The 14,256-nt window shown below is 41.0% G+C and overlaps 1 protein-coding gene across 5 annotated transcripts in view; it reads right to left on the bottom strand.

The window, feature by feature from the left end:
* Positions 1–369: 369 nt before the first annotated feature.
* LOC120511424 (mucin-5B) overlaps positions 370–14,256 on the bottom strand; it is a 44,297-nt gene continuing 30,410 nt past the window's right edge. For 4 of the 5 annotated variants that reach the window (XM_039728436.1, XM_039728438.1, XM_039728437.1 and 1 more), the window contains 20 exons: positions 13,788–13,853; positions 13,378–13,470; positions 12,517–12,758; positions 11,829–12,006; positions 11,285–11,535; positions 10,666–10,849; positions 10,231–10,423; positions 9,400–9,578; positions 8,861–8,930; positions 8,584–8,705; positions 8,172–8,203; positions 7,549–7,726; positions 6,841–6,945; positions 6,165–6,205; positions 5,479–5,601; positions 4,470–4,565; positions 2,991–3,119; positions 2,074–2,113; positions 1,278–1,401; positions 370–735 (listed from right to left, as the gene is read on the bottom strand). In XM_039728436.1, coding sequence (XP_039584370.1) covers positions 561–735; positions 1,278–1,401; positions 2,074–2,113; positions 2,991–3,119; positions 4,470–4,565; positions 5,479–5,601; positions 6,165–6,205; positions 6,841–6,945; positions 7,549–7,726; positions 8,172–8,203; positions 8,584–8,705; positions 8,861–8,930; positions 9,400–9,578; positions 10,231–10,423; positions 10,666–10,849; positions 11,285–11,535; positions 11,829–12,006; positions 12,517–12,758; positions 13,378–13,470; positions 13,788–13,853 — 2,621 coding nt within the window. In that variant the 3' untranslated portion in view covers positions 370–560. The remainder of the gene's footprint in view (positions 736–1,277; positions 1,402–2,073; positions 2,114–2,990; positions 3,120–4,469; positions 4,566–5,478; positions 5,602–6,164; positions 6,206–6,840; positions 6,946–7,548; positions 7,727–8,171; positions 8,204–8,583; positions 8,706–8,860; positions 8,931–9,399; positions 9,579–10,230; positions 10,424–10,665; positions 10,850–11,284; positions 11,536–11,828; positions 12,007–12,516; positions 12,759–13,377; positions 13,471–13,787; positions 13,854–14,256) is intronic. The other variant, XM_039728439.1, reaches the window with a different exon arrangement.

Raw genomic sequence — 14,256 nt, forward strand, 5'->3', positions numbered from 1 at the left:
TACACTCCTGATATAGGAGGAAGGCTCACTGTGAGGAAGGAAAAAAAACACCTTGACTTCCTCCAGTGACCCAGAGTCACAGCCAAAGTAGATTTGGGACCACTGGAGAGAAGAACAGAAATGTGGCCCTGAGCCAAGTCCTGCCTCTGCCTGAACTGCAGCTGTGGAAGTGATTGTTGTTTCACTTCTAAGGGAAATTAAATACATGTGGTTGTGTTTAAAAATGAGCACTTTCTTCAGGCAGGACTTTTGAAAGGCATCAGTTGTCTCTAGAGTGTCTTGTAATAACCTTGGTTTATACATCAGGGTGAGATTAAAGACATCAGCCACTTTTTCCCATTAGCAGCATCACTGAAACAGGAGAACAAGTCCTCTTTGAAATGCAGTTTATTCTACAAACATTTAGAGTAAAATCTTAGCTAATTTCCATAACTGCATATAATATCAGAAAGAAGAAGCACTACTATGGTCATTTGAAGGTTACTCACAGCTGTTTTCTAAACTACTCACTTGCTAGGGAAGGATTAAATGGGATATGAAATGTTTCCTTTAGTTTATACTCATGTTATCCTCTTTGGGCATTTTGTTTCCACACATCCACATTCATCTATGTACACATATGTGAACTGGACTGTTTTATGGTCCGAGCAAACCAGTTCCACCTTCACTTTGTGACTTCTTTTTTCATGGCAGCAAGTGCATTTGTGTTCCATTTCACTGGCTTCCAAAGAATACCTATAGAAATGAGATTTTTCATATCAGTCTGCTGCCTGTTATCTTCCTAAACTCATCTGTATTTGCTGCTCCAAATATGTGTACTACTAAGGAGCAAAATTTCCTATCTATTTTTCTGCTTATTCATAACAGCCTTTCCTCAGGATGCTATTGGCCATGCAGGGCCAGATCTTTTGACACCAGTGGGGAAAATCCCAGTAACTACAGTGGATTTTGGATTAGACCCATTCTAGCAAGACAGAAAGGAGCAATTCATGCAGAGAACAAAAGGCAGGAAAGTCTCCTAGAGCTGTTCAAAAACCATACAAGGACATGTTTAAGAGCATGTTTAATAAATGTAGCTGACGTCTTTCCCAGGGGATCTATTTTCCTGGCTAAGATAAGGCACTCTATCACACTGATGCCATTGCTAATGACTTGTCTTCTGCACAACCAGTTTCCCAACTGGGTCCTTTCAAACAGCAGGAAGGGGACAAACAGCAGCAGCCCAAGAACCCAGGATGACAAGCCACAGAGGAGGACAGAGAAAGATTCCTACTTACACAGAGTAGGTACTGCACATCCCTTCACAAAAGGGCACTGGGACAGGAGCAGCTGACTTGCAGTTGCCATGGACAATGTACTGCTCCTTCACATTACGTTTGCATTTGTGTGGTAGGTCAATACCTGGGCAGAAGAATACTTCTGTTAAGCTTCTTCAAACTGGGGAACAAATGTTTTGAAAGGTATCTGCTAGTAAACCAAGGACAATTCATCCTAGTAAAATTTCTCACAGTTCAAATGCACAACCAAAACCACAAATGAGAGTGCAAAAAGGCATAAATTCAGCAAAATTACTCCACATGGGTCAATGTCCTTTTCCATTTGTGGACTAGCTTTAGCATGTAAAGATACTGTTGAATCAAGACCTAAAAGAGACATGAAGGGTTTTGGTTTTTCTAATATGGCTATAAATTACACTTGTGGCTCTATAACAACATAGGATTTCTGAGTGGATGCTACAGAAAAAAACCCCAAAACTTTGTGTCTATGCAATTTGCAGATGCAAGAACACAGAGAATTTTTTCTGCAGGTTTTCCTATCAGGAGTATAGTTCAAGCTAACAGTATTTCAGTTACGTAAAAACACAAAAAAGGAGATAAAAAATTTTAGTGTTCTCATTGGAAGAATAAGGCAGATTTTTAGTCTTGTTTGTGAAGTATAAGACAGTTCTGCTGCTAGAAAACTGTCTTTCAGTTTGTGTAATGTGCAGGCTCTCAGTCCATGCAGAAACAGGGCGACAAGCAGGGAAGGACCAAACAGTATTGGAATAGAGAAGCAGTGATTTAATGCACTCACATGTCTTACAACAGCCATCTGAAGACACCTCAACTGTCCCCTGTATTGAAAGTAACCAGAACAGTCAGTTCAGATGCATGCAGTGCTAAGCAGACAGTAGCAATTACAAGAGTTCAGTTACAGTCCCTCATCTCTAATCCATACAAATTCCTCATCAGAACTATTTGTGTACTAATTATATATAAAGCTGCTTAAAAAACCCAAACCAAAACAAATTATCCAGCAAGGAAGTGAGATAATTTTCTTAGAACTTATATATCCCTCTCACAAGCCAGGTAAGATGCCCTGTAATACATGCTGATCTTATTTAGGTCCTATTGAAACCAGCATAAAAACCCCAGCCAGAGACAGAGATTGACAGCTTTCCTGGAATTGAACAGCCTGGCCTGGGCAGAGCCTACCACAGAGTTAATTCAAGTACTTGGCTGTCCTAGTCCCTGCTTTGATCTGCTGTGAAGTCCCAAAATGCTACTGAAAGTTACTGGAAATCACCAATAGCTGAAAGCCTGGGTATGAATATTATTCCTTGCTCATTCATGTTCCATTTCCTCACATAACGGGACACCACGTATCAGAAGACCCTTTGTTCATCAGTCCCCCAAGGATCCATGGTGAGTTACCACCTGTTCAATTGCGTTTTATAACACTGATATTTCTCAAGTGATGAAAAATCCTTCCTTGCTACTGCTCCAATACCATTTTCTTTCAAGTTCTAATGCTTATCCCACAACAATGTAAATGGTGTGGGCTTGTTTGCAAATATTTTTGGCTTATTTCCATGGGACTCAGGACTGGAAAAGCACATTTCCTTCAAACAAGGAAAGATCAGGAAATACTCATTCAAAACAGCAAATATAACTCCCAGGCCAGGATCAGGGATCATTACAGAAGTCTTTTTCTGGCTACAAAATACTTACTGGCACACAGTTTGCTTCTTCAAATGGTAGGCAGACCTTTATTGTACTAGTCAAGGAAAACTGGCCTGCTGATTCAGTGCAAGTGTACTGAGTACAGTTGTCATATGGATCTTTATAACTCTTTCCAACCTGATAAAAACAGAAAAAAAATAAATATAAATATAACAATATTATAAAATATAAATTAAATAGAAATAGAAAATATTTAAAAATTAAATATAAAAAACAAGCAAGCAAACAAAACCAAACAAACAAAAAACCAAGCCAATGGAGTATAGCAATAAATTAGAAAACTGAAACAGTAATAAAGTCAATGAACTGGTAGAGACTGGGTTGCTCATTTTACTTTGAAAGGGCTGACATGTCTGCAACTCACATCTACAAATTATGTACCAAGTTCGCCCACTACCAGTCTATGCAAAATCACTTCTGTGGCCTCCCAGGGGGAAAGAATGAAAAAATGCCAGAGCATAAAGGTATTAACAGAAATGCCAGAAGGTAGGTGTGCTAATGTTTGTGGGCTAAAATATACATAAAAGAAAAATAACTCTTTCAAATTATTTCAACAGTTTTCTTTTTTAATAGATGGAAGAAAATGAAAATAAGTGAAACAGAAAAAAATGTCCTTGCAATAGAGATTAATGGATAACTGCAAAGCCTCCTCATGCAGAGATAAAAACTATATATTGGAACAGAAAAATCTAGCTTGTAAGATAAATTATCAAGGAATAAAAGGATTAAATAGAAAATATGCAGAACACAAGAGCTGTCAGAGAAGCAACTGCATGTAAGACAAGCCACTGGCTGAAACAGCATCATTAACCATACACAGGAGTAGCAGGCTGTAATAAAACCAACAAAAGCTAGAATCATGGAATCACAGCATCATTAAGGGTGGAAAAGACCAAGCCATAGGGTGGGATCATCAAGCCCATCCTTTAAAGGCACAGCTCCTGCCTTCACAACACATTCACAATACATGATGTATTAGCTGGGTGTGTTACCAAGTCACACAACACTACAGCAGCTGTGTCACTTGATTTCTGCCTCAGCAAATTCAGAACCAGTGGCAGCACAGCTGTATCAGCTTGCTCACACTGCATCCCTGTATCTTCACGGCAAGGAAATGAAACTGCTTCAGATGGGAGCTGTGTGATGTGAAGCCAGCACATGTATCTCTGCAAGAGCAGTATTACACCATGTCACCATCCCTTCTAAATTCTTTCTTGCTATTTCATGTCAAGAGAACTGGAGGTAACATGATTTCCATTCCTGCCAGAGAATATAATTGGCAACATGGCAGTGCCTATGAGATGCACACAGCAGGGAACAGCTGTATAAACATCTACATTCACTTTGGAAACACAGACATTTGTACATCTCCTTGAGGTCCTCCCTTGAAATGCATGACACTGGTTGCAAAAATGCTGAGGTCTTTTTGATAGTTCAGCCTTGTGTGCAGAGCAAGGGAGTGCTCACCTCAATGGTCACATTGCCAAATGGAAAATTTGCCACACATGCCACTTGCTGGCACTGGCTGCAGCACTGACCCTTCTCTTCCACATAGCGAAAACCCTGTGGGAATAAAGTTTCCATTTATCCATGTTAATCTGTGTCTTGTTGCTGAAGCATCTTTGGATCAAAGCTACACTGAAGATGGCAGAGGAAATGAGCCAGCCTTCTGGTTTCAATTTTCAAATCTGCTGGAACCACATTAAGCCTGACAATCAAAGCTGGTAATTTTTCTGCCTTACTGAATAATGGCTTCTGGGTACTTCAGTTGCCATGAGGACTCTGTCATTGACTATTCTTCTTTTCAGACTAACACACAAAAGAGATCAAATAAATTAATTTAGCACATGATTACTTGCACAATCTGCCACCACTGCTTGGTCTGGTATTATTATGTACAAGAACTATTGCTGTCAGACATGTGAAGATTTTCTCCTCTTGTTTTAGGTAGGCATTGGTCTTCTGGTGGTTGTGGGTGTGGCTGGCTTCAGGAAAGAGCATTATGAAAGGTTTCATCCATTTTTAACATTGGTGGTGCATCTGTCCTTATCTGGGCATGAATGCAAAAGCAACCACCTTACTTATATTCAGTAACAGATTGAACAACTTGAGTGCTAATTCTCACAAGTATTGAGAAGGAATTGGGTATTCCCCATCCACAAGTGAAAGTGTCTGGAAACATAAACCACTGTGCAGTTTCCTCACAATCTTCATTTATGAGCTGACAATGGACAACATGAGCAGAATGACACAAACATCTTTCAGCAGTCAGACTTTAACAGGTTTGCAATCATTTCCCCTCAGGGCACTTTTTCAAGGGTGACCTCTTAAATTTGTAGGAGTGAAAATAACAGCACCCTAAAAGGGACTTTACAAAACAATAAATAGAAGATTCTATCCTGCAGCGTTGCACAGATAAAGCAGTTACACTGCCCTGTTTCAACTGAACAGCCATTGTGGTCAAGGAGGTGCTGACCTGCTGACAGGTGGTTTGGCATTGCACTGGAAGGCACTGGATGCGGTTGGTCTGTGTCACAGGATCCTGCTCATCCATGCACACACAGTTCTCACAAGAGCTTTTAGGCACCATTGCCCCTGGCTGGAAATATAGGGGAGAGAGAAAACCATGACAAGAATTCAGAGTGTTCTGGAATAAACATCCCCCTGGCCTATAGAAAAAACGAATGCTTATGAGGTTTATTTTTGCAAGTATTTCCCGAAATGAATACACATCCAGATCTCTAAAATTTCACCATTGGTATCACAAAATGAACACAAGGCTGACACTCCCAAGTGTATCAATGATGTTAAATGAGTTCTCATAAATTCCAAGCATCTATTTTTGGTCAGTTTGACCAGGCAATAATCTTACAACATTCAATGAGATTTAAAATGTGTGTTCAATCACAATTCTGACCCATTGACTCTAAAGCACAGGCAAGATCTCTTTTAGTAAGCAAGTTACTGGTCTCTAGCATTACCTATTGAATAACCTATCCCAGAATCACAGATTGCTTAGTGTTGGGAGGGAAACTACTGGCAGGAAGAATTACAAGCCATTCTAATCCTGCTTTCTGTATGAGTGTTGAAAACAAGAACTTCAGATAATTCTGACTCAGGCAACATTAACTTGTAGGAAGAAGTGTCTGGAAGAAGACCTACCTTAAATTCAACTCCTTCAGAAACACATACACCTTTTGGTACTGTAATGAAAAAAAAATGAAAAGGTTGTGCTAAGAATGATGCAGTTTCTGTACTCATCTCTGAATTGTGAGTGATTTAGAGAAGTCAAAAAGTAGAGCTGAACACAAGAGTGGGGGAAAAAAGCAACTATGGTTGCTATTTGGTATTCAGAAGCCCACATGTAGCATCTGCTTAGATGTTATGCATCAAGTGGGGATAATTCTATAGCCTGGTATTCTCCATAAGGTAAAATCTATTTGCCTTGTGTTTTGTTTACCCATACTTGTAATTACTTGACCTTTTCTTTATTGTTAACCACTGTACCGGTAACAAAGCTAATGGGCTTATGTGTGTGAAGCTGGAAATATAATTTGGCAGCAGAGCTTCTGGACAGGTTCAGTTTAGCCATCAGTCAGTATGTGGTCAATTGCTTACACTGCCTGAATACTCAATACAGAGAATCTGAACCAGTTACCAACTCAAAAAAAAAAAAAAGAAGGAAAAAAAAAGGGGGGAAATAAAAAGGAAAAAAAAATAGCCCAATTGTAAAGGCTGAGGGGGAAGGAAAGAGGCTTCTGCCACGATGTTAACTAATTTAGAAAAATCAAATACTTGAAAGAATAAATAAAACATCTTAAGGAAACAAGGTACTTACTACAGGAGAAGATAGGGCAACAACCACCCTCAGATATAGCAAGCACTGGCTGGAAACCTAAGTCGCATCCTGTTTTGTTGATAATGCAGGTTTTTATATCACATTCTGCAATAGACAGCAGAGACAAAGTAAGCCAAAGCATCCCATCCAGCAGTGTTACGTGCGGACAGAGCTTGAAAAAACCATCCTATTACCATTGCCAGGATTCTCTGTCCTGCATCTTGGTATAGATACTGGGAATAGCCACGTTTAGGAGCAGGCTGCTCCTGTGCTGTGGTGGACATTTGGGACTGGGAGGGTGCAAATGCAAAGCTGAGGGCAAACGTATGCCAGGAACCTCCACAGGAAGCCTTAGGGAAGCCTGGAAGATGAATACATTCTCTCTTACTGGATGAATCTCTGTGGAATGATCAAGTTCTCATCTCGGAAGGACAACAGCCAAAGGATCCTGTGGAGCACCTGCTAGTCCCAGTGATCCACAGGAGATTTTCCAGTGTAAATATCTGTCAGCTCATGGCACTAATTTAGAGTATAAGCTGGACTGGAGGAGTTTTTTCTGCTAGCAAGAGCACCTGGCATGTAGATGGAAGAAATGGCCACTCCAGTGTGCTTATTTGAACCTGCTACCTGTAGGGCACCACATCTCACTTTAGGACTACTGATGAAGGCAAATGTTGTCATATAATGGCAAGTGAAGGATCTACCCACCGCAGACTGTCTCTGTGCAGCAGGGGTCTTCCAGACGCGGTTTTATTTTGCGTACAAAGCCTTCTTTTGTGCAGTTGATAGGTGGCGATTTAGCACAAGGGCGGGGGAAGCAAGAGATGTTCAAGGTCGTTTCATCACAAGTACAGTATTGGCAGTCATGCTCCCAAGCCTCTCTAGGCTGTAAAAAGAAGAGGAATAGCAATTCAGAGAGCAAAACCTGGAAGCATTATATCAATGAATGCCTGCTGTAAGCCAGTGTAGGACTGAGTTGGCCTAATTTATTGTGTAGGAAAATTGCAATTCAAATCTCAGAGGGAGAAGAAGGGAAGACTAAGAAAAAATGCCATTATTTGCCACCTTTCTTTGCAGGTTTCTGTGTTTCCAGGAAGAAAGCCTGATAGTTCTACCAGGAAACTGATTTCCACAAACTGCTCTTTCTGTTTCTGTACCTCAAGTGATTAAACAAGTTCTGGAGTTAATAAAATCTTCTGATTTTCTCCCAACATCATTGCAGTTCACTGGTTTTTAAGCTTAGACTTAAAAGAAACAACTTATGCAGTCATTTTTGCAGAAGGTCACAGAACACAGATAAACTATAAAGACAGTATTTTCCTTTCTCTTACCTGTTTCACTGACCCATCTTGTGCAGTGCAACCTATAAAATGAATTAGATGTTACTTTAAAGGTAAGTAACTCCATCAGGGAAAACAACCGAAGCAGAAAAACAGGAACAGAAGGAAGGTATTGAAATTTGAGAAACAGCCACCAAGAGAAAGGAAAATTCAGAGTGCAAAGTCACAGGTTTTAAACACAAAAACATCTTAACCATGCTATTCTTTGCTCTTTTGAAAGTTGCATCTTTTGCATATAAGAGCAGGCAGAAACTCTTAATCTGGAATGCTTCCAGCTCCACCAGAACAGGTCAGTAAGAAGGTCTCCCCCATTTCCTCTGTATCCAAAACAACCCTCTTAATATGCATTTCTAGTCAGGCTCTTACCCCTCCTTCCCATGGTACCATTTATACCGTTTCTTACCACAAACAGACACACAAATGCCATCATGATCATTCAGCAGAATTTTTCCATCAGGACAGTAGCATCCTTCAACAAACACTGATGTGCTATTTTGGGAAGGAAGGGTGTCCATAACAACTCCTCTGCACAATCAGAATATAAATGAGAATGAATGAGAGGTAAAAACGCAGCCCAGGGCCATCAAGACACCTAAATCCCAAGGGCATGTGAATTTCAATTTTCCCCAGCAATCTTCACATTATGGACTTGAAAAAACGCCTTATGGGAAATTACCCACCTGCTGAAGCAAGTGTTTCTTTTTGGTTCCCCGCATGGCTTGTACACCTGATCCCCAGGACAGCTGGCCTCTGTGGAGCATTGCAACACACGAGTTAAAAACCCCAGACCCAGGTGTACCCTCCGATGCAGGGACACGAGGGGACAAAGCGCCCAGCTAGCGCAGCCACCTCCCGGGCAAGGGGCCCTGCAGCTCCAGCAGGAGGGGCCGGTGGGGCTGGCGAGGTGCAAGCGAGGGGAGCAGCGGCGCTCGCCCTGATTCAGCGAGGCCCGAGCGGGCAAAGCCGCAGAGACAAGCGGTGCGTTGCCACCTAGTGCCCGAGCTGCGGGGACACGCACAACTGCTGGGCTGAGCTACGCAGGAGGCACCGTGGGCCTGGTTCCCCCTTGCTTTGCTCCAGGTCTGGGCTGGAACAGCCTCTTTGGTTTGTTCCCGCTTTTTCTCAGGTGCAGAGCGGCAGGGGAGGACAGAGCGGAGCAGCCTTGCTTCCCGGCAGGGGGTGTTTTCCGCCCGAGCTGCCGGCCCGTTCCCAGGCTCACCGCAGCGCCCGCCCGCCAGCCTCCTCCAGTCCGCGCAGAGCCCGTGCAGCCCGCACAGCGCCGCGTACGTCTGCATGCTCTGGCACTCGCTGCTGGGCTGCTCCTCCGAGCACCCGCTGGCCACACACGCCTCGTAGTAGGGCTGGGGGGGCACCACGCCGTGGCACTCCGTCAGGGACCTTCACAAAGCAAGGAGAAAAACCTTGGGCTGCTTCCAAGGAAGAATGCAAATCGGAGCCAAACCATCCCCCCTGCTCCAGGCAAAGCCTCGAGGTACAACTACAAATTGTTCTCATAGGCAATACACCCCCACAGCTTAATAAAGAATGAGATTTACCTGCCATTCTTTACAATGCTTTGAAAGGAAACAATATTATGTTGGACTGCTACCTGCAAAGGCTCCTGCACAGCTCATAGCTATAAGTCTATACTGACGTTTTTATGCTAGCATGTTTGAAAAGCCTGCTTTAAACCACAAAATTATTTTAAAAACAGCCACATATATTTGCTTACTATATTCTGACTGTGTTTCATATCATTCAGAGCTTTCAGATACTGAATTATAGCTAGTTCCCACTTGGCCTCTTCAGAAGTGACAGGCAGAGGGAGTGCCAAGCAGCAGACTATTAAGAGAGGACTGATTTTGCTGATGCAGCTGAAAAATATCTGCCAACCTCAAGAACACACACATCAGTTCACTGCTCAGTTTCACAAGGTATGCAAGACTTTGTATTTTCTTCATATCCTAGAATCAGTTCACCCAAGCCATTTAGTGAAGAACGAAATTACCCTGTGGACTTATTATTCTGATACTTTTGGGAGTTGTCTTACCAGATGATTTTACACAGACTGGAAGGCACACAATGCTGATGATACTCAGCCTTTGATGGTTGTGAGACACCAGGGTTACAGTATCTGTTGGTAGGATATGGAACTTTCCAATCTAATGCCATCTCTTTGAAGGACTTGACAACCTTACCATTCCTCTTCATAGCATCATCAGACTTCTGGTTGGTGCAGGTACCTGGCAGCAATATAAAAATGACAGTTCAAGGACAGTTGATGCTGATGAAGCTGCTTTTAGATAAAATCTGGGGGGAAGTTGCCCTCCTTGTGTGAAGACAGCAGCATGTGGGGTCCTGGATATTTCTCACATTTGTGAGAAATAGTGAAGTTGCAAGCATTTAGAGATTTTACAAGAGAATGAAAGATAGAAGGAGGAAAATTCAGAGCACTAATTTTTTATCAGCTGATGAGGATACTCACCACAAAGTCCCATGGTATTGTTATGAAACTTGCTGAAAGGGAGTTTTATGTAAAATGCAAGTCGACTATAGGAGATGTACACCTCTAATTCGGGTATTTCAATTATGGCATAAAGGCCAGAACTGGTTATCCTGATACCATTCTTAAAAATGTCTGGAACAACTTTCTTATCATCAAACAAAATCTAAAAGAAAAGAAACAAAAGGTTTTTATGAACAGTCCTTCAGTGAGTAAGGAACATGATTAGTGCAGCTGGGAAGCAGAGCAGCACAAATTCAGACTTTAGGTGCACCAAATGATGTCTGTCAAAGGCAGTCATTTAAGCAGTTGTCTAATATTCCTTTTAAATATGTTGCAATTTATATTTGAATACTTGTATCAGGATGAAAACCATTATTTCCAATTATGTGATAATTTCCCAGATTTTTATATAAATATATATAGAATATAAAGATTCTATTGATACAAAGCAAAAAAGAGAGAGAAGCAAAGCAATTGCATTTCTTACCTATTCCATATTTTACAAGCTTAATCCTTTGTCATCACAGGACATTTGGCAGTGCAGTAATATAACTACAGCAAAATATTTTTGAGAATTCATTTAAACCCAATACTTTACCAAGTTTGTTTCTTTTCCATGTTCCATTGCTTGGGTCAGAATAACAACAGAGTTGGAGTAAAAAATGATGAGGGACATTGAACAAATTGCTCCACCAGTGGCAGCACAGTAGTAGTTGTCTATGTGAATCCAGAAGTTGTGAGAGTCAGGGTGAATTGATTTCACAAGGACATAGGTGCAGTTTTCTTTAAAATGGTAATATGCTCCATCAAAAGTCACATAATGCTCATTTCCCCATCCACTGCAAATACCTAGAAGACAGAATGACAGGCTTCAAGTTTGACTTCTGAGCTACCTGTAAGTACAAGCTGGTTTTAACCTTTTTACTCACTTCCAGTCAGAGACAAGATATCCAGTTTAATAAAGAAAAATTACTCTAGCAAGGACATCTGCTTTTAACAGCCAAGATTTCAGATGGGATTTCTGTTCCATTGTATCTTGCTGAATTGATATGAACATAATAAAGATGTTGACCAGACAGACTTTTCTTTTTTGAGGCCCTGCTGAACATAACATGAATTTCAGGAATTCTCCAGGCACTTACACTGGCACTCAGAGACTTCACAGCAACCAGTTTCATCGGAGTGTTTTGTGATCGGGAAACCATTGACACAGAGCTTCTGTTGCTGAGGTGGGCAAGTCATGACAGACAATTTGATATTGTTTCCTTCTCCTAGACAAGTGGCAGTATAGCAATTTCCAAAATTCCATGTTTCATTAAACTATTGATTAATTGAAAAAAAAAAGAAAAAAAAAAGAAGCAAATAACAAAGTAATGTCACAAAATCTTTAAAATCACACACAGCAATTATATTCCATTCAGTTAATTGTCTAGCATGGCAAAATTTGGTGTCTACTCTGGCTCTGGAAACCAGGCAATATGAACCATATAGGAACAAGGAGAGCCTTGATAGCTACTTTTTTGGTATATATGTTAGGGTCCTGATAACTTCTGGTAGTAGGACACTGCCAGATGTATCTTCCTAGTCTTTGTTCAGCTTAGGTAGCTCTGCTCATGTACAATAATTTAGGTGTTTCAGGTTAACAGAAGACTCTTCAAGTTATTCTTTCAGTGAGGGGTTTCTGGCCTGCTTCTAAATCATCTCATTCAGCCACACCTACAGTCCAGCTGTAGTGCTGGATACTAGCATCAGAGGAGAACACCAAACCTTGGCTGCAGGCAATGCATGAATGGTGGAGTGATGAAACGCATCTTCTTCAGAGTCTCTCACCTTTCTGGGAGGAGTGAGTGCAAGACAATCACTCACAGAAGTCTTTGTGGGAGCAGGAACTTGCTTTGTCACACCAGGAGCAGGTGTTGGTGGACAGTTTTCAGAACGTGGATCACAGACCTTAAGGCTCTCAGCATGACCAGTTTTACACTCTGCCCAAATGAATTCCATCTGACATGATTTATTGCAGACAGAGTAAGCACAACGACCTGAGACATTCACTGGCAGAGAAACATTTTCTCCTGCAAGGGCAAAACCCAGATGTTAGCCTGAGGCTGCATTCTCAGCCCTGCCTTTTACTATCTGTACCCAACAACCATGCTCAGGGGACTGTCAGTCTGCAGCTCCTGGGATTTAGTGGCTGAACTGGACAGCAATTCATCCAAATGGCAAAGACTGAGGGAGGGCCACAAGGCCTAATCTGAAATTCTGCTCTTAGGTACATTGGAAGGAATTGAAAATGAGTACAAGAAGAGCCAATACTGAGTGCATCACCAAGTGCAACTGCTCTTCACAAGCACCAGGATGTAAGTGAAGCAGGAGCTACTAACAGATGAAGAGTCTTTCCTCCCCTGCTTTTGGAATATTATTGTCAGTTACAAGCTCATGCTCAGCAGTTTGGGATTCAGGGCTCTGCTGACATCAACAACTGCTATAAGTTTCCTTACACCAGGGGTATTCAAACCAGAACAGAGTTATTGGATATGGGAGAGTTGTACTTCTGAAGGTGTTAGCTTCAGTTCAAAGATGTAACAACTTCTAACTGCGACAGGCAGAATGAGCACTTGCTGAAGTACTTTCATCTGTCAGTACATCTTTCCATGTCAGTGGTGCAAAAAAAAAAATTGCATGGTTTCTCACCCATTTTTATCAATTGTCCATTGTCATTGCAGAAGCAGGGAGTGGCTACCTCTGGTGAGGGAGGTGCAGATGTTACATATTGCATATGTGGTTCTGCAGGAAATCAAATAAATTAGTATTTCAATCCTCTACTACTCTACTTTCAAGTCCTATGACACCTCTTACATTCTTTACAACTACAAAAAAAATTTAAAAAAATCTTTTTTTACCACTACATTCTGTACACATCCACACAGAAACCATCCTCTGTATTTATAAACACTCCCTCTATTACACAGTATGGTGCTGTAATACTACACACACACCGTCCCACATGTAGTTATTTTTTTCCTGTACAGAATACACTAAACACCCCTTTTTCTGTCATTTATTCATTTCAATTTAATGTTTCTAGTCCTGCAGTACTTCACCTGACTTTGGAGTGGTGACTTCCAGTGGCACTCCATTTGGATTTGCAATGCTTTCATTCAAAGAAACTGTTGGTTTAAATAGAGACAGATCATGTAGATATTTTACTATGCTACCTACAGTCTGCTTTCAATAATCCTGCCTTTACTAGGTATTACTCCACTGTACTTATTCCATTTTTTAACATTTTCAATAAATACCAAACACATGGGTTCACCATCAAGTATTTAGCTCTTCCACTCACATGAGTAGAGAATCTAACATTTCATTTTCTTTGTTGCCCTTGTATAACTTGCTATAAGGATTATATATATATATATTGATTTTTATGAATAAAAATAAGTGGCTAAAAAAATGTGGCAAATTCCCCAATTTTCTTTATATCTTTTAAGAAAAAGAGATAAAGAAATTTTCTGATTTTTCACATTCCATTCATGCTGGAAAATGTCTTTTGAACAGGAGTTAACTGCC

Source organism: Passer montanus, unplaced genomic scaffold, assembly GCF_014805655.1.
Source record: "Passer montanus isolate IOZ18808 unplaced genomic scaffold, ASM1480565v1 scaffold65, whole genome shotgun sequence".
Lineage (NCBI taxonomy): Eukaryota > Metazoa > Chordata > Aves > Passeriformes > Passeridae > Passer > Passer montanus.